Source organism: Rosa chinensis, chromosome 3 (assembly GCF_002994745.2).
Source record: "Rosa chinensis cultivar Old Blush chromosome 3, RchiOBHm-V2, whole genome shotgun sequence".
Classification (NCBI taxonomy): domain Eukaryota; kingdom Viridiplantae; phylum Streptophyta; class Magnoliopsida; order Rosales; family Rosaceae; genus Rosa; species Rosa chinensis.
Window position 1 is genome coordinate 2501617 of NC_037090.1, and position 26278 is coordinate 2527894.

At 39.7% G+C, this 26278-nt stretch overlaps 3 protein-coding genes across 3 annotated transcripts; 1 reads left to right on the forward strand and 2 right to left on the reverse strand.

Moving 5' to 3' along the window:
- Positions 1-5442: 5442 nt before the first annotated feature.
- Positions 5443-7321, reverse strand: LOC112195201. Its single transcript, XM_024335569.2, has 6 exons — positions 7121-7321; positions 6840-6992; positions 6655-6738; positions 6438-6569; positions 6238-6330; positions 5443-5756 (listed from the first exon to the last, which is right to left on the reverse strand). Exons 1-6 carry the CDS (start codon positions 7221-7223, stop codon positions 5686-5688), a joined length of 636 nt encoding a protein of 211 aa, XP_024191337.1. The 5' UTR covers positions 7224-7321; the 3' UTR covers positions 5443-5685.
- Positions 7322-17626: 10305 nt separating this feature from the next.
- LOC112195200 lies at positions 17627-19626 on the reverse strand. The gene is made up of 2 exons (XM_024335567.2): positions 19171-19626; positions 17627-18832 (listed from the first exon to the last, which is right to left on the reverse strand). Exon 2 carries the CDS (start codon positions 18829-18831, stop codon positions 17692-17694), a length of 1140 nt encoding a protein of 379 aa, XP_024191335.1. The 5' UTR covers position 18832; positions 19171-19626; the 3' UTR covers positions 17627-17691.
- A 1110-nt stretch (positions 19627-20736) lies between these two features.
- On the forward strand, positions 20737-26199 carry LOC112192530 (disease resistance protein RPV1). The gene is made up of 6 exons (XM_040516278.1): positions 20737-20979; positions 21099-21738; positions 21847-22975; positions 23379-23651; positions 23761-25098; positions 25167-26199. The coding sequence occupies exons 2-6, from the start codon at positions 21191-21193 to the stop codon at positions 25827-25829; spliced, it is 3951 nt and encodes a 1316-aa protein (XP_040372212.1). The 5' UTR covers positions 20737-20979; positions 21099-21190; the 3' UTR covers positions 25830-26199.
- Positions 26200-26278: the final 79 nt, after the last annotated feature.

A 26278-nucleotide genomic window follows, 5' to 3' on the forward strand; every position in this document is an offset into this window, starting at 1 on the left:
CTGTAGAATGATAACCACAGAATTGTAGAAATTCTGCAATCTTCCCGTACCATGCTCTCGGAGCTTGCTTTAAACCATATAAAGCTTTCTTGAGTTTGCACACATAACTTGGATGAGCTTTTGATGTGTAGCCTATTGGTTGCTCCATATAGATATCCTTGTCAAGATCACCATATAGAAATGCATTTTTCACATCGAGCTGCCATAGCTTCCAACCTTGAGAGGCTGCCAAGGAAATCACAACACGAACAGATGTCATCTTTGCAACGGGATTGAAAGTCTCCTCATAATCTTCTCCATAGCTTTGAGAGAAACCACGAGCAACCAATCTAGCTTTAAATCTGTCCACACTTCCTTCAGCTTTTCTTTTCAACTTGTAAACCCATTTACATGTGATGGGATTCACATGATCTGGTTTTGGAACAAGATCCCAAGTCTCATTCTTAATGAGAGCTTTCATTTCTTCATCCATGGCTTGCCTCCGTTGATTACTTCCTTTAGCTTCCACATAACCAGAAGGTTCTTCATCATCAATTGGCCCTGTAAAGAAGCAAGAATAAGTGCTTGTGAAGTTTTCGTCTTGATATCGTGCCGGCTTGGTGATATTTCTTCTTGGCCTTTGATTTGCTCCAACACTTGCATCACCATCTTCTGGAACTCTTCCATCTTCAATTTCTTCTTCATTTTCAGCATTAATGCTCCCCCTTTCACCTTGCTGCAAATCAGATGAAGGCAAGTGAATACTAGGAGCATTTGAGGATGTAGGCAATTCAACAATTTCAGATTCTTGCCAATTTGTATCTCCACCACCAGCTGCACCATAATATGAAGAGATTTCATCAAATACAACATCTCTCGACACAACAAAATTGTGAGTGATAGGATCCATGCATTTCCAGCCCTTTTTCCTTTCATCGTACCCAATAAATATGCATTTTTTCGCCTTTGCATCCAGCTTCCCTCTTCTAGAGTCCGGCACATGAACATAGCAAATTGAGCCAAACACTTTGAAATGCTTTACACTAGGCTTCTCTCCAAACATCAGCTCATAAGGTGTCTTCATGTTATTTGGACTCAAAGGCAACCGATTGATTACATAGGCTGCACACATCATACCCTCCGCCCATAAGGCCTTGGGTAAATTTTTGGCATGTAACCAGCTTCTACATGTCTCCGTGAGATGCCGGATCTTCCTTTCTGCGATGCCATTTTGCTGGGGGGTTTCTGCACAAGAAAACTCTCTTCTTATCCCAAACCGATGACAAAAAGAAAAAAATTCATCAGAGATGAACTCTCCCCCATTGTCGGTTCGCAGCCTCTTAATTTTCAAACCAAGCTAGAACACCTTCAACAATCTCTTTGAACTCTTGAAACTTTGAGAAAGCATCTGATTTTTGCTTAATACAATAGACCCATGTAAATCTTGAAAAGTCATCAACAAGAATCAACATATATCGAAGACCAGAAAATGAAGGAGTTCTTGTAGAACTAAATAAAACACCATGAATGCATTCCAAGGGAGCCTTGCTTCTTGATTGAGAAATTCCGAATGGAAGACGATGAGACTTACCGAATTGGCACCCTTCACACACTTCTTTGCTAGGAAAGGTTGTCAAGCTTGGTAGACCTTTCACCAAATTCTTCCGAACCATGACTTTCAATTTATCAAAGTTCACATGCCCCAATCTAGCATGCCACAACGATGCATTCTCATTGCAGCTCACTTTATCAATATAAGATGAAGCGGCAGACAACACAAATGTATCTTTTACCCTCCTACCAGTATGCATAACATCTGCCTTTATAAATTTAACATTTCGGAGAAATTTAACATCATGTGGCCCAAACAAGACACTATAACCAGCATCCACAACATTTGGAACCGAAAATAAATTCTTCTTCATGCCAGGAACATGGAAAACATTATTTAAGGTGATAGAATCGTTACCTCCATCGTTAATGACTACCGTGCCTTCATTCTCAACCTTGTGAACTGTATTATCTGCTGTCACCATAGCTTCATTGCCAATGTGTGGTTGTAACTTGGAGAACTTTGATTCATCACCTGTCAAATGATGGCCGCAACCGGAGTCCACAATCCAATCATTCTGGAAATTAATAGAAGCCATGGCATTGAGAGTTGATGACTCCACCATAAAGCATTTCCCCCAACTGTCTTCATCTTCACCATGACTTGAGTCATGAAAGCCACCATTTTTCCTAGCATAATTTCCGGAGTTGAGCTTCACATTGCAGAACTTTTTTATATGACCAGGCCTACCACATCGATGACACTTGAACTTTTTCTTGTGGGAAGGTTCACCAGCTCCTTCATTCACATGCCTTTTAAACTTTTTCTTCTCAAATATGAAATTCTTCCTTCCATGAGCAGAGAGTGCCTCCCCTGTGTTGTTGGAGTTGCTTGATATTGAAATTCCAGCCATTTGTCTGGCTAGAGATTCTTGAGAAGACAAGAGGTGTCACGCCCCGAATTTTGAATAATGAATTAAAAAAAAACGAAACATGAATAAACTACTACAACATAAGCCACTTAAAATTCAAATCTCGAAAAACTCGAATTAATTATTACAACTCACTCATACAAGTAAGATTGTAAAGCTCAAAGTGAGCATAACAAACCTCTCAATAGAAAATCAGAGTATCATATGCAGCTACTCTACACAGCTCGATCGCCTTCCTGATTCTTCTGTCCTGTAGGATTACCCGCTACACCGTTTGAATAGTGTACCAGGAATTGCAACAACACAAAACCCGGTAAGCTTTTTGCAAAGCTCGTATGAGTAAACAAGAAGGAACTGTTGATTGATTAAATTACAATTCTTACAAATCAAGTGACATTTCAACAGTAATACGTCTGCAAAGAGACATCAAACCACTCATGGAAAACCACAAGGAATACATTATCACAATCCTCAAATCACAATACACCACACTGGTCCTACAAAACCCAACCCACATAGCACCACTTTGATCCAACTTGACCCTACGTTAGAGTTCTAACTACATTGTTGTCTGCCATCTCGGTTATTATTTAACCGGCGGTCTTCGGACTCTCCCTGTCCTCAGAGCACTACATCTCGGTTATTATTTAACCGGCGTTCTTCGGACTCTTCCGTCCTCAGAGCACTACATCTCAGTTATTATTTAACCGGCGTTCGCGTTCTTTGGACTCTCCGTCCTCAGAGCACTACATCTCGATTATTATTTAACCGACGTTCTTTGGACTCTTCCGTCCTCAGAGCACTACATTTCTACCCTCTAATCAACTCAGAAGGTCAACATGATTATCACACACATTTATCGGTTAACATTATCATAATGATCATGGCAATTTCTAAGACAATATCATATCTCAACCAAATTATCGTAATTCCACACACACCTCAATGTCACACCATTCCATATATATATCCACGTAAATATATATATACGTAATCATCCGCACATGGATAATCACTAATACCAACTATAATTCATACAAGAAAACAGGAAATTCATTTTGTATAATTTAAAATCATTTTACTTACCTATGGACCGTAGTTGATCAAGTCCATATGATTTAAAACAAATATTTATTCCATAAATATTTTTCACACAATTACGACAAATAAATTAATTAAAAGTACTCGGTTCGTAATATGAACCACGTGAGGTTTACTCACCTCTAATCCCGCTGCGTCTTCAATTTCACAAAACACCCCAAAACCGCTCACCAAGGAAGACCGTCAATCACCTAAATCCAATATGATCATAACTTAGCCAACAACTCATAAACAAAATTAAACGACGATCCAACGGTCAGATCGAAATTATATGATGATCCAACGGTCGGATCCTCACGGATCGCCCTAAGGATCATCCTCCTAATTTCTCACGAAGATCCAACGGTAGGATCTTCCTGAATCATCCTCATAAACATCTCCACAAAGTGTCATGAAAATCCGACGGTCGGATTCTCACAACTCGCACTCCGAATCACTATTTAGCAATTATACGAAGATCCAACGGTCGGATATTCACCCATGACCACACATGGTCACTGGGACAGTCATACGATCAACATATCAAAAGTACAAGTCCATCGGACGGTCCGATCTTCAAAAAACATTAATTGGATTATCGAAATCGATCGAACCCGTAAAAATTCATAACTAAATCATACGATATCCAAAAAATGCGTATAATATATCGAAATGATTGTATTGAAATGTAGTATCTAAAAATGTAAAGAAATCACATTGTGTTGGGCTTCCAAGCTCCTTGTTGGGTGAAGCTAATAGTCTCGTCTCGGACTTCCTTCACCTGATGTTGGGCTTCCTCCACCTGGTGTTGGGCTTCCAAGCTCCTTTCTTGGGTGGAACTGATGGCCTCACGTCGGGCTTCCTCCACCTGGTGTTGGGCTTCCAAGCTCCTTGTTGGGTGAAGCTGATAGTCTCGTCTCGGACTTCCTTCACATAATGTTAGGCTTCCTCCACCTGGTGTTGGGCTTCCAAGCTCCTTTCTTGGGTGGAACTGATGGCCTCACGTCGGCTTCCTCCACCTCGTGTTGGGCTTCCACCACCTTGAGTTGGTGGAACTCTATGGAAAGGACTATGCATTTTGGCATAGCTTTCGGAGAGAAGAGAAAGTTCAAGTCCCCCTTTCTGCTTATGAAGGATTGATATTTATAGGAGAAAGAGTAGTTGAGATGTTGAGGGAAGGCATGGGTTCTTCCCGAAAATCAGGGTGTCAGCCCCATGATTTCTGCTTCCTGACACTCCATCTGACAGAGTTGGTGACAGATGTCACAACTATGTGGTCTCTTCCTCTCACGTCACTTTTGGACCATGCCCTCCGACCATACCTATCATCAGAGCATGACACCTTGCCTAATAGGTAAGAGTTGGCCCTTGATTTCCACTAACTATGTCTCCTTTGCAATCACTTTGTCAAAGAGTGATCCTGGTAGTCGAGGCCTTAGCCTTGGAGGTCGTGGCTTCTAAGCTTGGGGGCCGAACTCTTGGTCTTGGGGGTTGAGGCTTTGGATTATGCCTCTCTAGTAGTGAGGTCATGATACATTTTTGCCTTGCCATCCAAGATGGTGAGTCAATTACATGGTGACCGTCCAAGACTTAAGAGGTGGAGATCCAAGGTTGAAGACTTGGAGTATCAAAGTGAGGCATCTCAATAGTCATGATTATTTCCATCTTAGAGTTATCTTTTCTTTCTTGATGAAAGGTTTAAGTGCGTTGAAAGGTCACAGTGCTACGTAGACTCTTTGACATTTCAACGCGTACCACGTGGAATGGGTTGAAAAGTCAAAAGTATTTGTCGAATCAAATTATGACATCAACAGTTACTTTACTATTTTCTTGAAGTTAATTCGCATCATTTTACTTGCTTTGCTTGAATTAGAGAAGAAAGATAAAGAAGGAAAGCCTGTACTCATAACACTGTTCCAAAGTATAGGAAGGAATGTTTATACATATGTATGACAATCATCTGAGTATGACCGTGTTTTTTACTTATTGATACAAACTGACTTACACAAAATGAAAAACAGGGGGAAAATCAAGGAATTTTTCAACAATCAAATTAATCTAAAGTATATCAAACTCATGTACGATGAAACTTGAACAAATGTAAGGCGCTATCTCTTGTATGGCATGATTATGAACCCTACTTTCACAGCATCATACCCACAGACACCATTACTATAGTCATCAACTGGAATTTGCCTGGCATGAAGTCGGCAGCTGAAAAACAAGAACAAACGAGTAATGTATCAATATATTGTGTGCCTACAATTATTGAACAGAAAATATGAACACGTGTACCAAGTCTAATGCATTTTTGCTTCTGTGAAATGTTTGGTATATGATGATGCCTTTTTTAAAGTCAATTGCGTAGAGATGTGAAGTTTTAAAGCCTCAAATCCTTGACCAAGTCTTAACCCTTAAATCCCCAGCAACTCTTCAAGAATAGACTTTTACAAACTATTATTTTTAAGGAGATGGGTTTGGCCTGCCTAAACCACATTGAAGACACCAAGAGGTCTTTTTTCGTGTATTATAAGTTTTCTTGCTCAGTAGTACCCTATCCTTATAGTTTTATCTGGGAGTGCTACCTTCTTAGTTCATTAATTAGCATACGTTGAAATTAAAATTAATTAGTATTTAGTAGACAACCACACAAATAGACATCAAATATTGGTGTTTTCTGGACAATCAATCTCACCTTTATTACTGTCAGTCGTCGTTCCATCGGGAGAGGTACTAGTCGAATCTGCAACCTTGATTCCAAGGGCAGCACAGTCAGGTTGAAGTGTGCCTGCAGAAGAAGAAAGTAAACAGAGCTAGTTCCTGTTAGTTTCTCCATCGTCAATCTTGGTTTGTTCAACACTGTTTCAATGAAAATAGGAGTTTAGTGTGTCTTACATTCGTTGTAGCAGGGGAATACACTGACGCCAAGAAGATTAGTAGCCCCTGAGTTGCATTTACACTCTGGTGTGTATAGATAGGTAGAGTTCTTGACGCATGTACCTTCTCCACAGTAAACCCAGTAGCAAGCTACACATAAAAGCACAGAGAAATTAACGAGTTGATCGATAAAAGACCGAACAAACCGTTGGTTTTTTTGGTTTTGTGTACTTACGATCGAAAGCAGATAAGTTGCGTGGGACTTCTGTGTAATCAGGAACTTTAGGAGGTGCTTGGCAACCGTTGTATTCCAGTGTGCCTGAAGAACCATGAAAAATGTGTAAAGATAAGAAGCTAGCTTTTAGAAGGGAGCTAATATCACCTAATCCTCTATTTATCGAAAGGAAAAAAAGTACTTACAGTTAGGGATGACACAAGGGAGAAACTTAAGATTATCGTTGCCTTCAGCGGTTCGCTTCCATCCTTGGTCGCACTCGCAGGTATAGCCTAATGGCTCACTGGTGTCGAAGCTGCAATTTCCTTTTCCACACTCAACTTGTTTACATATTTCATCTGCAAATTGAGATCCAACAAGAAGATAAATAAGAAGAAAGAAACTAAAATGTTTGCAGGTATATGTTTCGATATTTTTGCTGTATATGTCTCGGTACAGCAGATCGAGGATGAAGCTCAGTACTTACCGGCAATAGTAGGAGAAATATCTGGCCAGTCCACAGCGTAAGTAGCCATGGGTAGCAGAACAAGAAGAGTAGCTAACAAAGCCATGGATTTAGAGAAAGCCATTTGTTTCGGTCTTAGTTTCAGAGAGAGAGAGAGAGAGATTGAATAATCTGATAGAAGCTAGAGAATAGGACAATAGGTGGTGGTGGTGATGTTCAAAATGGTACTTCCTCCTATATATATATATATACAAGCTTCGAAAGGTTTTGAAGATTTCTTGGTACCCATGCAATTAATCAAAAAAATAAGAATAGGTATAAAAATCAACACGCCTAGCTTATTAGGAGCTTTAACATACAATAACATATAAAAGACTGGAAATTTGAGAAGCTTCTAATGGCGGGCTGAATCTGTAGACTGAAAGAAGCTTCTGCTTAATTAAAAAAACGTGAAAAGGGTATCGTTGCCATCTGCTCACGTTATAAAATTTGCAAATGGGGCTTTTTTTTAGGGACACATCAAGGGTTTGGTAACGTCAACAATAAGCTACTAGAAGAACAAAGATATCAAATATTCAACAATGAAATTTATGGGGTTGATTGGGTTTGTTAATGCAAAACCAAAAGGCATTGAAACATATGATGGTATGATTTGTTGAAAAAACCTCCTCCATTATTCATATGACGATTGACTAATCTCATCCAAAATTACTATGTGACAAGAAAATGTGTACGCGAAAATATATTTTTCAACTTCTTTCTCCTTTACCAAGTCCAATGGTATTTTTTTCTTAGGACATTCCTCTAGGTGTACAAAATTCAAAAGAGAAGATAATCTAGAAGAGGGACGCAAGGAAAGTAGAACCATTCAGCTCCGTCCAAAGTCAACATGTCACCCTCAATATCTAGCTATTTGCCGTTTTAAGACTAAACTGAACCATGGCCACAAAATAGAAACAGATGGAGAAGAGCAAGAAGCTGAAGGAAGATGTCAATTGCATGTCAATTTCTCCAATAGATAACGATGTATGCACTTAATGTCCCAAAGAGAGTAGGAGTGTTCGAATCCTCTCGAGTATGTTGAACGCCCTCAAGTTATGTTCAACACCTCTGGGCCGGGTGGTTATCTTTCTAAGAGCCTAAAACATTAGTCAAAGGTCTTTAGAATCAACAATTTTACAAGCACAACCACCTCCTGTATCTGAAAATGGAGAGGGCACATCCTCTTCTTGTTTAAATGTTGGCTTCTACATAAACTATTAAAATTAGAGTACCTATTTATATATCAACAAAATGTATTAATTTGAAGGAGTTTAGTTGCATGAACCTTGCAGAACGTACATGCATATATAAATTATAGTTTGTTTGTTTAAGAAGGTTGGCCAATGCTGAGAACAGTTAATTAGTTCTCCCCGGCCGTCAACCAAGATATGTAATCTCCATTATTAGATCACACCAGAAGAAAACAACAAGAAAATGATATTGAAAGTCAACTACGTACACATAATTGATTTGCTCATCATCAGAACTAATGTTTTGAAATCCAGTAGTACATGTTCATGACATATGAGTCATGTTACTTATCTAAACAGACGTACAAATGCATTATTAATCACATTTGGGAGTGTGTGTGTACTAATTTCAATTGTGTCTCCTCCGTTAAGATCTTCAATCAAACTCAACTTGGAGTCCTTTTTTTTTTTTTTAAGAGGTTAGGTAGTAATCTTGGATTGATTTATGCACTAGTACTGTTGGAGTGCTAGTGACAGGCCGGTGTCCGTACGTAGGCTCAAGAGTACACAAATCAGTTTGTGGGACGATGACTGTGGTAATATTGCTACAAAATGGTCGCCGGAGGCCTTAATCAAGGCAATAATCTTGTAAAGACGCGCGAGGCAGGAAGCCCTAGGATGTACTTGTGGATCTAGTTGTGGTGCAACGGAACTCGTGTGGCTCACTATTGGCTCAAATAGTCTGAATAATCTATCTTGACAGTAATGTTCACTTGATCAGTAACTGATCATAAAAATTATATTCAATTACCGTTTGATGTAAATTTAACGGTAGAAAATAAAACTCAACTTAAAAATAATTATTTCACCCGGTGGATTTACATCCAAAAGTAGTTGAGTAAGATATTTTTGGTCAGTAACTGACCAGGTAAACATTTGATGATCTTGATTGATCAATCACAGAACCTCATTAGCCTTTGTGTACAATGAAATGATATTTAGACTCTTTCGGGTAGTTAAATATTATTAACTTCTAAATTTGACTAATTTGCTTTTATTTTTTATTTTTAGAAGAATGAAGGGATTGCAATTATAAGCAATTAGATAGTTACAATATGCATAAATACATTGGACTCACCATTGTAGTTAATCCTCTATCTAAAAATTGGAATGCAGGAAACAAAAAAGCGATCCTGCAAACTAAATATGCGATGCATGAATACATTTCTTGTTCATACCATGTACAGATGCTGGTCACCGGCACCACAGGCTCGGAGGACCCACGGGACCAATACAGTGGCTGAACCAAATCAAACAATGGCTTGGTTCACACACCGCCAAAAAATTCAAAAGAGGAACCTACTTTCCCACATCGAAGACACCAGGCCAACAAGTCCCTAGAAGCAATATAAAAAGGCTCATATGTGGCCAAACTAGGTCAGTCCAAACTCTGCCTTTTCCTGTACTGTCATCTTGTCAAAATCGTCAACCGATACTGATTTAGGCATCGAAGAGCCAGAGACCGGCAACCTCGGTCTCCCTCTGATCTTTTCTTTGACTTGTGAACATATAGCCAGACATCGGCAACTAGGAGATCTCAGCGTGTTCAGGAACATTACCGACTGTCGATACTCTGAAACATTTCTTAAGGGGTTATATGTACATATAACTGTAGAGAAGAAGCAAAAAAAATGTCCTCGCTTCTTGTCTCACTACACCTCCACCATCAGAAATTCAGAATAAATGCACACCACATAAGCATTAACCACCACCTGATCGAGCAGCCAACATTGACATGTTATTCCGTGATGTCAAGTCATTCTTCATGGTTTTGCTGAGGTCAATTGAGTGATTTGATAAAGATGGAGTAGCTGCTTGTGAATCACAGTCCATTCATTGACAAATCCAGCATGGAAACAGAGAGATTGCCCAGCAACGATCTTCAGAAGGCACAACCTTTGGTACTACTCTATTACCAAGTCTCCCACCTTTCATAATACGTACGCCAACAACATGTAAATGAATCATTCCATTGCAGGAAATCAGGAACCAACCACGTCAACCAAGCCGTGCACCCCACTTAGAAACAAAACAACCAGACACATCTCCCACGAATCTCTTTGATAAATATTCTCCATAGTTCTGATACCAAAGTGCAGCACCAACAATTGAACCATTAGCGTCCGAAACTTACGCACTATGACTCCAACAATCTCTCAACCAGATACAACACAAATGATTTCCAAACCACTTAGATAGCTACTAAATCATGAACAATTGACACAGATACACCTGACATAACATTAATGAAAAGAAGACTCGGCAACAGTTGCTAGCTAGGCCTCAATCCCAGTATTTCAAAAGCCATATGACTCTACCAAAAGTGACTCATAGATTCTATGCATGCCCAGAGTACTAACGGTTCAACACAAACAAACAGAACCCAGTTGAAAAGTGCAAATCGGGTTAAGTGTTAGAGAGGAAATCGGGTTTTGTGTTTGGGTGGAAATCAGGGAAATTCGAGGAGTGAAGACTGGACACAGGGCCGCAATTAGAATTGGGGATGAATTAAAATAGGGTGAGGAGAAGAAAAGTATGATATGGGCCTCTAAAAATGCACGGAGAATCCATTATTGATGGGCCTAGTCCCTCAAATATTACTGAAAAAGAGGGTCTGTACAACTATCACTGACCAGATGCTAGTTCCTAACGACCAAAGCTTTACTGGACTGGCCCTGGATCAGCTCACAAAGCCCAATTCAATCCACTCATATTCTCAGGCTCGAGGATTAAGCACATAGCCCTATTCGCATTTCTCATTCACAAGAAAAGGTCCAACCTTACTCCTCTCTCCATTCTTTTCCTAGTCGATCAGTCCTTGCACGTAATTTGTCAAAGGACTTGGGTTTCCACTCAGCACAATCCCAATGTGTTTGGATGAACGAAGATGGGAGGAGTTAGACCTGGATTGCTTAACCAACGTGTTCGGAAGAGTCGGATTAGAGTCGCTGCTTTTGGCTATCCCTTTTGTATGCAAGTCCTGGTATACGACAAGTCTTAACCCTATATGCTGGCAATCTCTGCGTTTTCCAAAACCTGACCCTTCTCCTCTGTTCATTGATGATTTTAATGTCGAACAACCTGAACCTCAGAGTTTTGGCCCTTTTTATGGTAAGTGTGTATATAGATGAATATGGGATCGACAGGACTCGTTTCTCCATCACGTACGCTTTGGTAAAGTTGGTAGTTAACGCTGCAATTGAAGTGCTCAAGAACTCAAGCTATCTGAGTTATTTACGGAATAAAGGTTGAAATATGTTTCGAATGTGTACCCTAGACCCCTTAGATTTTTGAGTTTTCCGGATGATTTGGTGATTTTCAAGCATTCGCAACTTATTCTAGAAGTGATAAAGAAAGTGTAGGTTTCTAGGTGCTTGTCTTTGGAAGGCAACTGGGACAAAATTCTGGAGCAGAGGAAGACAACATTAGTCGAGTAGACATTTTGAGGCATTGTTGGATTTGGATAGTTCCATGTGTGAAAATTTTTGGAGAAAATCCTGGTACAGATTGGTATTCACTGCAAGGATTTGCGGAGTTTACGAATTTGTGAGGTCCATTTTGGTGTAGCTCTGGCAGTGACAATTGTGAATTTGATGCCAGATCTCAAGTGCTTAAGTATTTCAGAGTCTTACATTGACTGGCCGGGATGGTCTTGTTACACTACTGGCTGCAAGCAACTTGTGGGTTTTGAGGTCAGTAATTGTAGTGGCTTTGAACCAGGCGATGATGAAATATTACAGCTTGCTTCCCATATTAGTGGGTTTATGTCTGAAGGCCGTGGTCGATATGGTTTTGGAGTCTTGGACCTTTTTAAGGAAGCTTTTTTAGCTGGAGCCGGGAGTAGAGTCTACCACAGCTAGAGCTTATTTCTGTTTCAGAGTTTTTGCTAAGCTTTGGTATGTTGGCAGCTGATTTATAATCTCATTGCAATATTTACTTCAATGTTTCTAGTCCCAAACTCCTTGATGGATTTGTTTCTCTGTTTTTTCAAGTTGCTTTTCATCACGTTGGTAGTGTCTAACAAATAAAGTTTGGTGATGGAGTAACATCTTCTTGAAGAACTATTTGATCAAACTTGATCCAGTCTAACTAGCTAGGAAACATCTCAGGCCAATGGAATACCTAACGTAAGAACTAATGATTATTCAGCAAGCCATGGGGATGTGGCATTTTTCTAGTCCCCTTTATTGCCAATTCCTACCAATTTAGAATTTCCTTCGCTCAAAGGGACCTCAATGTTCACTCCTCGATCTTCTCAGCAAAAGTCACGACAACGCTGGTGAGCTTTAAAGTACTTACTCCTTCGCTCAAATACCTGATTTGTTACCTTATACACATTTATATTCCTTTGTTGACCCATTTGCTTCTCTGATTATATTTTTATTGCGTTTCAAAATATTGTTCTGTCTGAGGCTCTGAGCACTGCTTCTATGCTTACATATTTCTAATTGATCGGTTTGCTTTTATTTTAATTTTAGCAAATTTGTTCGTGCTGAGAAGTTGGATTGATTTTCTATTAATATTTAGACTTTGTTTGATTTGATTTGTTTCTCACTTAACAGCGCTAAATTGGGGGTCAAGGCCACTAATCAAGTTTATCTTTTTGCTGAGAAACTTCCTAGCAAGACATAACCTCCAAAAGGTTGAGGCACAAATGAATACAATTCTTCTATTTTAATATACATCTCTTATATTTTCCTTGTGTTTAAGGACAATGTAAATTTAAGAGAGAGAGAGAGAGAGAACAGAGATTCAAGTGTGTCTTTCATTTCATTCAAATGAGGTATTTATAGGGATACATTTTGAAGTAATTAATGATACAACTTGATGGCATCTTCAATTGTAACCTCATCTTGTGGCTTCTTCATTTGCAGCTTCACATTGTGGTTAATTGTGATGATGATGATTGCCACACTTGTTCCCCATTGGCATAAAGCTTGACTCATAAGTCACTATACCTAAAATACCTATCTTATACATGACATAGACATTTTATACTATGAACAATACAACATGTTTCATATATACTACAACACTCCCCCTTGGATATTTCATGTTGATAGTATTTGTCTAAGTCGTGCGCTTCGAAATTGCCTCATTAAAAACCTTGCCAAGTAATAAAACCCTGTGGGAAAAAACAACCTTGGTCGAAGGAGAAAAAGAGTGCAACGCGCTTTGAGTGTGGAGTCTGTTTCCAGATACTCCCCCTGATTTAGACTCCCCCTGAAGATCATGAGAGTTCGGATAATCTTCTTAATCCGATACTCTTCACATGTTTCTCGAAAGGGGGTTTTGGTAACGACTTAGTAAATAAGTCCGCTACATTATCCTCTGATCGGATTTGATTTACTTCAATGTTTAGAAGTGTTTGTTGTTGCTGATTGTAGAAGAATTTCGGTGATATATGTTTAGTATTGTCACCCTTGATAAAACCTAATTTCATTTGCTCAATACAAGCTGCATTATCTTCGTAAATGCATGTAGGTTTATCTGTGGTAAACTTCAAACCACAAGTTCCTCGAATGTGTCTATTTATAGACCTTAGCCATATGCATTCACGCACAGCTTCATGTAGAGCAATAATCTCTGCATGATTTGAGGAAGTAGCGACAAGTGTCTGTTTTGTAGATCTCCAAGATATCGCCGTGCTTCCCATGGTAAAGACATAACCTGTTTGGGAGCGACCTTTATGAGGGTCAGAGAGATACCCTGCATCAGCAAAGCCCATCAAAACATTATTTTTATTTTGATGGAGGGGAGGAGGAGAACGTCGGTCACCATGGATGGTGTTGCCGGCGTCTGTATTACGGAAGGTGGCTTTTTGCCTCATAGGGTCTGATCCCAATCTTCCGTCTTTCATTTTCTCTCTGTAGGGATAAAACAAGCCCATATCAATCGTACCTTTTAAGTATCGAAAGATTGTCTTTATGCCAATCCAATGGCGGCGTGTTGGCGCAGAACTATGTCGAGCTAACAAGTTCACTGCGAATGAGATATCTGGTCTTGTGCATTGTGCTAAATACAATAATGCGCCTATCGCACTTAGATAGGGTACTTCAGCCTCTAATAATTCTTCGTCCTCATCCCTTGGACGAAATGGATCTTTTGTGGGCTCAAGACTTCGGCCGATCATGGGAGTACTTACAGGCTTTGCTTTATCTTCATTAAAGCGCCTTAGTAATTTTTGAGTATATGCTGAATGATGGATCATAATCCCATCACTACGGTGCTCGAGTTCTATTCCGAGGCAAAACCGTGTTTTCCCAAGATCTTTCATCGCAAACTCGGATTCCAAATATTTAGCAGTTTCCTTTAACTCATTTAGAGTTCCAATTAGGTTCATGTCATCGACATAAACTGCTACAATTGCAAATCCGGAACTTGTTCTTTTAATGAACACGCAAGGGCATATTTCATTGTTAATATATCCCTTTCCAATCAAGTAGTCACTTAGACGGTTATACCATATCCGTCCGGATTGTTTCAATCCATATAGTGAGCGTCTTAATTTTATTGAAAACGCGCTCCGTGGTTTAGAGCCACTTGATTTTGGTAATTGAAGTCCATCCGGAACCTTCATATATATCTCTGAATCTAGATCCCCATAGAGATATGCTGTAATTACATCCATCAGCTGCATGTCAAGTTTTTCGGAAACTACCAAACTGACAAGGTAGCGGAACGTTATAATGTCCATTACGGGAGAGTATGTCTCCTCGTAGTCGATTCCAGGGCGTTGTGAGAAACCTTGTGCCACGAGGCGGGCTTTATATCTCATCACCTCATTTTTCTCATTACGTTTTCTAACAAAGACCCATTTATGGCCAACAGGCTTTATATTTGGTGGTGTCAGCATTATAGATCCAAATACCTGTCTCTTTGTTAGTGAATCCAATTCAGCCTGGATCGCATTTTTCCATTTAGGCAAATCCGCTCTTCGTTGACATTCTTCAACAGAGCGAGGTTCGATATCATCATATTCTATGATTCCTTTTGCAACATGATATGCAAACGCATCATCAATTGCCATAGAATTTCTATCCATCATCTCATGTACACTATTGTAATTTATGGAGATTTCTCTATTCTCTGGAGTTGGTTCTGACATTGGAGCGTCCCCCAATGGTGTCTCTTGGACATAACCATAATCCGGAATATTCTCGTGGGATGGATTATTCATATCTATGATTAATGGATTATTTTGTGCCAAACTCGCCTTCTTTCTTGGGCGAGAATCCATCGAACCTATAGGTCTCCCGTGCTTCCTGGCAGGAGCCGTGGGCCTAGCCAATGTGTTACCCATAGAGGGAACGTTGGCGCCATTCTCATGTATTCTTGAGATGGCATTATGTCTTTTAGGGACATCAATCCTTGCAGGTATATTTGCAGCAGGTATGTGTGATCTTGTCACTTTAGCGATATCAGAAAACGCATCAGGCATCGATTCTGCTACGTTCTGAAGATCGAGAATTCTCTGCACTTCTTTTTCAGATTGTGCGGTTCGGGGATCAAGATGAGACAAAGTGGGGACAAACCACGACAATTCCTGTCCTTTTTGTTGAACATTAGTTATGTTCATGTCTCCCCCTAAAGACGGGAAGACTGTCTCATCAAAGTGACAATCCGCAAATCTAGCGGTAAATAGATCACCTGTCAAGGGTTCTATGTAGCGGATTATGGTTGGAGAGTCATAGCCAACATAAAGGCCTAATCGTCTTTGAGGACCCATTTTAGTGCGCTGTGGTGGCGCAATTGGCACATAGACTGCACACCCAAATATGCGTAAATGTGAGACATTAGGCTCATACCCAGTCACCATCTGGGATGCAGAAAAAGGTTGGGTGGCAGTGGGCCTTAGACGAATAAGCACAGCTGCATGTAATATTGCATAGCCCCAAGCAGAAATAGGGAGATTGGTGCGCATAACCAATGCCCTAGCAACCATTTGAAGTCTTTTAATGGCAGCTTCTGCGAGACCATTTTGGGTATGTACATGAGGGACAGGGTGTTCAACCTCGATCCCAATGGACATGCAATAATCATCAAAAGTTTTTGATGTAAACTCCCCAGCATTGTCAAGACGAATTGACTTAATAGGATGATCAGGGTGGTGAGCCCTTAACTTAATGATTTGTGCTAGGAGTTTAGCAAATGCAGCATTTCTTGTGGATAAGAGCACGACATGTGACCAACGTGTCGATGCATCAACCAACACCATAAAATATCTAAATGGTCCGCAAGTTGGATGGATAGGTCCACAGATATCACCTTGTATTCTTTGCAAGAATGGTATATTTTCTTTAATGTCTTTTGCATAGGATGGTCTCGATCCTACTTTTGCTAAAGAGCAAGCTTTGCAAAACGAATGATATGCTTTAGAAGTAATTCTTTGAACCTCTTTTTGGTTCGTATTCCTTTTTGTTTTAAAGAATGGATGTCCGTGTGAAGTTTTTAATATACGGATCATCATATCACGACCTGGGTGTCCCAAACGGTCGTGCCAAAGCCTGTATGTGTCGGAATCCCATAAATTTTCATTCATGACATGGTTGGATTCAATGACTCTAATAGTGGTTGCGTACAATCCACTAGAGCGACACATGAGTTTCTCTAATACTCGTGTATTTCCGTAGTTATTAGAGGTAATGTAAAGGAACTCTTGTCCATTCTCACAATGTGTTTTCACATGAAAATCATTGGCTCTTATATCTTTAAAACTTAATAGGGTTCTTCCAGCCCTTGGAGCATATAAAGCTTCGGCGACATTAATATTTGTGCCATTCGGCAATAGAAATTGAGCTGGTCCACGACCATGAATCAATTGAGATGGTCCTGCCATCGTGGTCACTGAAGATTGACTAGGCGTCATCCATAAGAATAATTGCCTATGTCGTAATATAGTATGTGTGGTGCCACTATCTAGAAGGCATTCCAATTCTCCCGAAGACATACTGAAAAAATAAAGTTCGGAATATTAACATATGTCAATGACATTGATAATGCGATACTTTATTAATAGGGAAAATAGTCAATGATTACATCAAAGTTTCCAAAGTTTATTCCAATATAAAATCAAACTTTATACAAATTGTAATTGCTCAATCCGTTTGGTAATTTCAATAAAATATGACCAGGTAAGTATAGAGATGTTGGTGGAGCGAGGCTCGCTTAAGTACCATGATCTCAAATACTTGCCTAGACATCATACTTCATTGAGTACGCCACATAAGAAAGAGTCAATACAATTGTTATTTGACTAAGGCACATTTGCCGTTTTATTGGAAAATAGAAAAGACTATTTTAATCAAAGTCTGCGGCATCCTCGTGCTCTTCATTTTCAGCTTTGAAGTCTTTTATGGTGAGAATAACATCTTCACCATCATCTTCTTCAGCAAGGTGAGCTTCTTGCTCCCTCATTTCCCTGTACTCCTTGTAGCGTGCAGCTAGTTGTGTACTTGCTTGGCATTGCTTAAACCAATGCTCGATTGATCCACACCTATGACACACGTCATTGTGGTTGACTTTCTTTATTTGAGGTGCACGTTGTGGATATTCCCTAGGCGGGTTGTTGCTGCTACTTCCACGGCGTATTATGCGACCTCCACGGCCCAAAGTGTTACGGCCCATGGTGTTGTTATATTCTCCTCTCCCACGTGTGGATTTGCCACCACGTGTGCCCGCTCCAAAGTTGCGGTTTCCTTCCTTATTGGGGCGGTTGTATGGACCCATGCGTCCGTCATGTCCCTTGTTAGGGTATACATGCCCCTTATTAGTAGGGTACCGCTCCTTGCGCCCTTTCTTGGGTGCATTATAATTCGCCTCACGAACGCTTTTGGTTCCTACGGGCCTTGAATTATAATTCTTTACAAGGATATTGTCGTGCTTCTCATCTACCGACAAAATATTGATAAGCTCATTGAACTTCGTAAGTCGTCCAGCATTATATTCAGTGCGATATTGCTTTGATAGTATAATTGCTGCGACGGGGAAGGTGGAGAGAGTCTTCTCAATTAGCTCTTCTTCTGTGAGAGGTTTTTCACAGAACTTCAGCATGGCACTTAGCCGAAGAGCTTCTGAATTGTATTCAGCAACAGACTTGAAGTCGGAGAAGCGTAAATTGTTCCATTGAACCTTCAAGTCAGGGAGGAGGGAATCTTGGATATTATCAAAGCGCTCTTCTAGCGCTACCCATAGGTCCCTTGCATCTTTGATGGACATATACTCCAATCTGAGTGCTTTGTCCATATGGCGTCGCATCAAGATAATTGCTTGTGCATGTTTTATGGGTGTTCGTTGGAACACAAGGCCTGCATTTGGTGCCTGGATTATGGGCAATATCCCTTTTGATGTGAGATGGTTTTCAACGTCGGTTTTCCAACTATGGTAATCCGAACCAGTTGAGTCAAGGATTTGAAAATCGAGTCTAGGTTCATTCGACATCCTTGAAATATAAGAAGAAAAAGATGTATTAGTTTCGGAGTTTAAAACTTCCACGAAAAACTAAAATAATAAGATTTCCGAGCTATGCTACTAAGAAATCAATTTCCAAGAATATTTGGATTAGACCGAAACAATGATGTTTAATAGGGTCATAAATCGATGCTTGCGGACGCTCTTAGTCCGAATATTATGAACACTCTTAGTTCATTGACTACGAACGCTCTTAGTTCGTTTAGCGTGAATTCTATAATTCCGCCTTTTAATTGCAAGTTCCCAAAAAGAAAAAGGAGGAGAAAAATAAATAAAATCTCAAAAGCGGGAACTTTTAGTAAATAATACCTTGAAATAGTGTTGTCGGAAACGACCGAAAAAGTTGCCCAAAAGTTGCCGGAAAAGTGTCGGAAAGTTGCCGGAATGGCAGGTGACTCGGCAGCTGCTGCGCAGCTTCTCGGCAGCTGCTGCGCAGCGTCTCGGCAGCTGCTGCGTAGGGACTCGACAGGAGGTGCTGCTTTCTTTTTGACGGAATAGTTCAGGTCCCAAAACAACTCCGATGAGGCTGAAATTTTGAGGTCAGATAGAAGAGACAGAGATGAACAACTTTGATGAAGGAAGGATTTTGATCTGAGATCCCTATCAAGATGTTTCGGGGTGTGCAAGCAGGCTGATCTGCACAGGAACCAGCATGCTGAACAACTCCCACTTCAAATGATGTACAGGTCTCAAAACCACTCCAATAAGGCTGAAATTTGGAGGTCCAATAGAAAAGACAGAGACGAACAACTTTGATGAAGGAAGGATTTTGATCTGAGGTCCCGATCAAGATGTTTCGGGTGTGTAAACGGACTGATCTGCACAGGAACGAGCGCAGGGGCAGCGCACGGTATGGCTAGCAAGGGCTAGGAGCTCGTGCTGATAACGTGTTTAAGGACAATGTAAATTTAGCAGAGAGAGAGAGAGAGAGAGAGAACAGAGATTCAAGTGTGTCTTTCATTTCATTCAAAGGAGGTATTTATAGGGATACATTTTGAAGTAATTAATGATACAACTTGATGGCATCTTCAATTGTAACCTCATCTTGTGGCTTCTTCATTTGCAGCTTCACATTGTGGTTAATTGTGATGATGATGATTGCCACACTTGTTCCCCATTGGCATAAAGCTTGACTCATAAGTCACCATACCTAAAATACCTATCTTATACATGACATAGACATTTTATACTATGAACAATACAACATGTTTCATATATACTACAACACCTTGTTATTTTTATTACAAAATATCTAGTTAACGTTAAAACTGAGGAAGATCCATGGAATAGCACTTTGAACTTTGAATTATAACTCACACCAACTTTGAGAATAATTAGCATTAGCATTTGTTGATAATTAGCCCTGGTTTACTGACTTCCAACAACAACAAAAGATTTCCAAACCATTAATCATGACGAGTGGCACCAAATATACGGAATACAATATGCAGTATTAATCACTTGAATATGATTAGAAATGATATAACAACTAAAGATTCCCCATCCATAAGAAATGATGATGAGCGACAGAAAATATAAGAAATGCACGGTGGGTTAATGGACTGAAACAACTATTCTACTTAATTATTTGTAGACAAATCGAAAAGAGGTAGTCAGCATTGGACTACTGGCAGCCATTAGATTAATGACAGTGGGTATTTGATCAAATTATTCATATGTTTCTCGGTTGACGTCTAAGTGTGAAACTGACTTTAGACCAGCATAATCTCTATGGACTCCTCCTTCTCCGGCAGCCTCATGCCTGATTCTCTCATCTATGTTGTTTCCACATGCAAGTGGTTATTATCATATATGATTCGAACAACTTCATTTTATATTTTGCAGAAAGTCAATAATCGTGCAGTCATGGTAACCTTGTGTATAGCTTGAGTTATTGAAGGATATTTCAACGAAAGTGCACAGAACTTTTCTTGAGTTTCTTCTGTTCATCTTTGCTATCAAGAGTTTTGTCCCAAGAGATAAGAAGTTTCTAATTTTATGCAAATCAAGCCTGAACTTGTAAAAAAAAAAATCAGATCAGCATAATCTCTGTGTGTTGGATCTCTCTTCGGACAGACTGATCTACTTTGTTTCCTTTCAGTTGTTTGCGAAAAACTTGTAAGTGTTTTTTTTTATCGTTTATCATATATGTTTCTTTTGTTATCCTTAGTCTTGTTTTGAAATTTTGTTCTTTCTAATCACAGAGCTTAGTAACCATCTTTATTTATTTTTGGCAGGCCGATCACCATTTTCAAATTAATTAGACTCTGGATATCTTTTGGTCCCAAGGAAGCGTGCTTTTTACTTGTGGATCTGCGTATATTGCAATATGTCTTCCTCTTCTGTTTCTTCTACAGTCCTCCCCCCTAAAGAAAAGTATGATGTCTTTCTTAGTTTCAGAGGCACGGACACTCGCAAGACTTTAACCAGCCATCTACATGCTGCTTTGATACGGAGGAAAGTGGAAACCTTCATTGATTACAGACTGGAGAGAGCAAATGAAGTTGGACCCGCCCTTCTAAAAGCAATAGAGGAATCAAAGATTTCCGTGATCATTTTCTCAAAAAACTATGCTTCTTCCGCATGGTGCTTGGATGAACTGGTTTATATACTGAAATGCAGGAAAAAACATGGACGACATGTCATACCTATTTTTTACGACATAGCTACATCACATGTAGATCCATCACATGTACAATTCCATACCGGAAGTTATGCGACTGCATTTGCTGAACATGAAACAAGGTTGAAGGACGAGAGGGACAAGACGGACGAGAAAGACAAGACGAACAAGACGGACAAGGTGGCCAAGTGGAAGAAAGCTTTAGTAAAAGCAGCCAATATATCTGGGTTTGATTCAGCTTCAAGAACTACTCGGTAACTCTCTAACTTGTACTAATTTCTGCTTCTGACTAATCTACTAAAGTTAGAAAAAAGACGTAGTATGATACCTATTAATTACCTGTACTTGGTCATTTTTGGCAGGGATGATTCCGACTTAGTTGAGCAAGTCGTCGGAGATGTGTTGGCTATATTGAATCGTGAATCATCAAGCGATTTAACTGGTTTGATTGGAGCTGAAGTCCGCATTAAGAAAATTTTACTGGAATTAGACATCATCCCTGAAGATGTTCGTGTTCGCTTTGTAGTTATCTGGGGTATGGGTGGTATCGGCAAGACCACGCTCGCTGATGCTGTATATCATGGACTCTCTTCTCAATTCGAAGCTCACTGTTTTCTTCAACATGTTAGGGAACGATCAGGCGAGAAAGGAGCTATCTCTTTTGAACTGTGTCTTTTGCGAAATGAACTTCTTGGAGAATTACTAGGGGACAGGAATTTAGCTATCCATACTCGAACTATAGGTGCTGCTTACAAAGCGAGACTCCGCCAGACAAAAGTCCTTGTTGTTCTTGACGACGTCAATGATTCAAGCCAATTAACATTTTTAGCTGGAGAAGTTCAATTTGGCCAAGGAAGTAGAATAATTATAACAACTCGAGATATGCAACCAGTTAAGGAGACTCTACTAGTGAAGGAAGTAGCTGACCATGATGTTAAGATATACGAGGTGGAGAAATTAAATGGTTTTGAATCTCTTCAGCTCTTGCATTCAAATGCTGCCACACATTGTACAGAAAATCCAGATTTTTTAGAGAAGCAGGTGGTAGATCATGCTGCAGGAATTCCATTTGCCCTTAACATTTTGCGTTCACCATTCCTTCGATGCAAGAGCAAAGAAGATAAGGAATTATTGTCCGATAAATTGAAAAAGTTTCCCAACAAAAAACTTCAGAAAATTTACAGAGCGAGTTATGATGGATTAGAAGGAAATGAGAGGGAGATATTCCTTGATATTGCATGTTTTCACAAGAGGGAGAAACTTTGTGAGGCAAAAAGAATGTTAGCTGCCTGTGGTTTATTTCCGGATGATGGAATTAATATTCTCACTGGTAGGTCTCTCATATCAATCGAAGACAACTGCATATGGATGCACGATGTGATCCAAGAAATGGGTTGGGAGATAGTCCGGGAAGAATGTACTCAAGAGCCAGGAAATCGCAGTAGGTTGCACAATGGTGAGGACGTCTGTCAAGTATTGAAAAGGAATATGGTACGAGCTCAATGCATTGAGTTTCCTTTTGACAAAGCTTATGAATTTTCAGTGGATAAAATAACTGTTAACAGAGTAGCAAAAATTACTGTTTTACCTTATTACTGCAGCTTGCTTAAGTGGTTAGTGGCATACATCTATTGTACACGTGTCAATTTCTTATGTAATCTGGGCAAGTATATAGCTGCTGCACTTCCCTCATTTTCATTTGTAACGGATTTGCCTGATTGATATAACAAAAACTCTCTCTGTTTTCTCTCTGCTTCCTCTATTTTCTGTGTTCATAGACTCAAGCTTTCAATAACTAGCTAGAAGATACTATTTTCTGAAAAACTAGTTAGATGGATTTCCACAAATTGCTGTAGTTTTGATCTTTTTCTTTTCTTTTCTTTTTTTTCTTCAGGGAACTGCCAAAGTACAAAGCATTTCCAGCAGGAATTGTTTTAAGACGCTAGTGTTGGATCCTCAAGCTTTCACAGGGATGCATAAGTTAAGATTCCTTAGATTTATACATCTTGACTACGAGGGAAATCTGGAGTATCTGCCTGATGCCCTTCAATATCTCTATTGGGAGAAGTACCCTTTGAAATCTTTGCCATCAAAGTTCTCTATGGATAATCTTGTGGAGCTTCATATGCCCAGCAGCAAACTCAAGAGACTTTGGAAAAAAGGCCAGGTATGCTTAAGTGAGTATTTAAATGCATTAAATATGGTGCATGCATGGAAAAGTTATTTGTTCAGGTTTTAGTTATTCTTCATTGCCTTTTCTCTTTAATTTGTTACAGAATCCTAAGAAATTGGAAAGGATCGATCTTAGTTACTCCAGGGACCTGGCAGATGTTGGAGAGCTGTCAAATAGTGTGTATATTGAGAGTATAAATCTTCAAGGCTGTAAAAGTTTGGTTCAAGTTCCGGATTTGTCGAAGTGCGTATACATTAAGAGTATAAATCTCCACGGCTGTGTAAGTTTGGTTCAAGTTCCAGACCTGTCAAAGAGTGTAAACATTGAGAGTATAAATCTTCAAAGCTGTGCAGATTTGGTTCAAGTTCCTTCATACTTTCAGAAGTTCACAAGGCTTACTCATCTGAGTTTGGGAGGTTGCTCTAAAATTAGTATTCTACCAAAGATACCAAGCAAGATGGAATTCTTAGATTTAAGTGAAACTGCAGTAGTAGAATTGCCTCCATCAATTTGGTCTCTTGAGAAACTTCTTGAATTGAATCTTGATTGCTGTAGCTCCATCGAGAATTTTTCGGGCAGTCCATGGAAGATGAAATCCCTCAATCATCTTTCCTTGAGCGAGACAAATATAGAAACAGTGCCCTCATCGTCATTCACGTGTATGACTGGGATCATTTCACTTGAGCTGAGAGATTGTCATCGCCTTGTCAGTCTCCCAACCGATATTTGTAAGTTGAAATCTCTTGAGAGGCTTGATCTCTCTGGTTGCTCTAGTTTCACAACATTTCCGGAAATTGCGGAGCCTATGAAGCATCTGCAGTATCTTAATTTAAGAGGGACAAAAATTGAAGAGCTGCCGTCATCGGTTGGGAATCTTGTTGGGCTCAAGAAATTAGATGTAACTGACTGCACAAGCCTTGAATTACTCCCAAATAGCTTCGACAATTTAAACCTTCTCGAGTGGTTCTCACTTGGAGGATGTGTCAAGCTAAAAAAATTGCCTCTCTCGTTCATTTTGTGCTCTTTGGTAAATCTAAACCTCGGAGGCTGCACATTGTTAGAAGAAATTCCCGATTGCTTTACTAGCTTTCCCGCATTGCAAGTGTTAGATCTAAGGGGCACCAGGATTGAGACCGTACCTCCCAGCATCAAACAAGTTTCAAGGCTCAAGCATCTGTTCCTAAATCGTTGCAAGCTGCTTCAATCTTTGCCAGTGCTTCCATGTCTTCTAGAAGAATTGGTCGCAGAAGGGTGCACGAGACTCGAGACTGTGTCAGTTTCAGTGACTGCACAGACACAATGTTTGGATCAAATACTTCCTGGGAAGAGGACCGAGAGACATACATACCCAGGTTGCGTTAATTTGGATGAAAATGCACGGAGCAACATAATGGATGATGCACGCTTCAGAATTATGCGAATGGCAACTGCTTGTAATCATGTAAGTCTCTCTCTCTCTCTCTCTCTCTCTCAATAACCATGACGTTTATATATGGTATGTACCTGCAGGAACGTTTATCATCTGGTAAAGTAGAGTTCATGTGTCCGGGAAATGAAATTCCACAATGGTTTAGCTGTCAAACGGAGGGATCTTCAATGAATATTAAGCTTCCTCCGCATTGGTCTGATGATTCAAACTTCTTGGGTATTGCTCTCTGCTCTGTTTTTGCATTCAGTGGCAATTGTCATCATCTTGAGCCTCAATGTAGGATGATTGTCAAAAAGGACTCTGGTGAAACCCATATTGACAACTTGGGAAGTAGGGGGTGCTACGAGACTGATGACCCAACGGCTGAAACAGATCATGTGTCGGTGTGGTATTATCATACAGCCGGTGTAATTTCAGATGAAGCAAAATGGTCTACGGAAGCCTTTTTTGACTTCTATACAGAAAGCAAGCGTAAACCGTTAAATATCGTGAAACGGTGTGGGGTCTGCTTTCTGTATGACCAAGGCCAAGATGACGATGCTCTGAAATTTGAAGTCATTTGTCCACAGCAGCTTAGTGGTGAGTATGATTGGGGAAGTAGTGAGCGTGATTTGGTGAGAATGATTGGGGAGGCACTGAGTATGATTGGGGAAGTGAATCTTTTTCCTTTATTTTTCCTATTCCTTTTTGTTGTTCTTTTGGGTTGGTTGTGCAAATATTTGAGGGAATATTGGAGTACTTAATTACTTATGGACAGTATGATTGGGGAAGTGAAACATATGGTGAGTATGACTGGGGAAGCGGTGAGTATGATAGTGGAATTGAACTTTCTCCCTTTTTTTTTTTTTGTTCATGTTCTTTTTTCTTAACTATTACATAAGGTAGGATACATGGATGATTTATCTAGCATTATTCAAAATAAAAAGAGATTATAATGAAATTCTAAAAATAATAGTATTAAAATCAAAAGAGTTACACAATTTTGGAAATTTAGACGGTTCATCGTACACTTACTGAGTTATAATTCTGCAAGTCTCACAAGCTTATCAATATCTGATACTTATCAGTCTTCATCATCGAATGCACCAATCATGTGGGCTAATCAAGCCGGCCAACCACATATTGGCTCAAAAAGAGAAAAACCTACCATAAAAACATCACCCAACGAGTCTAGATGATTCAGTGATTGGCA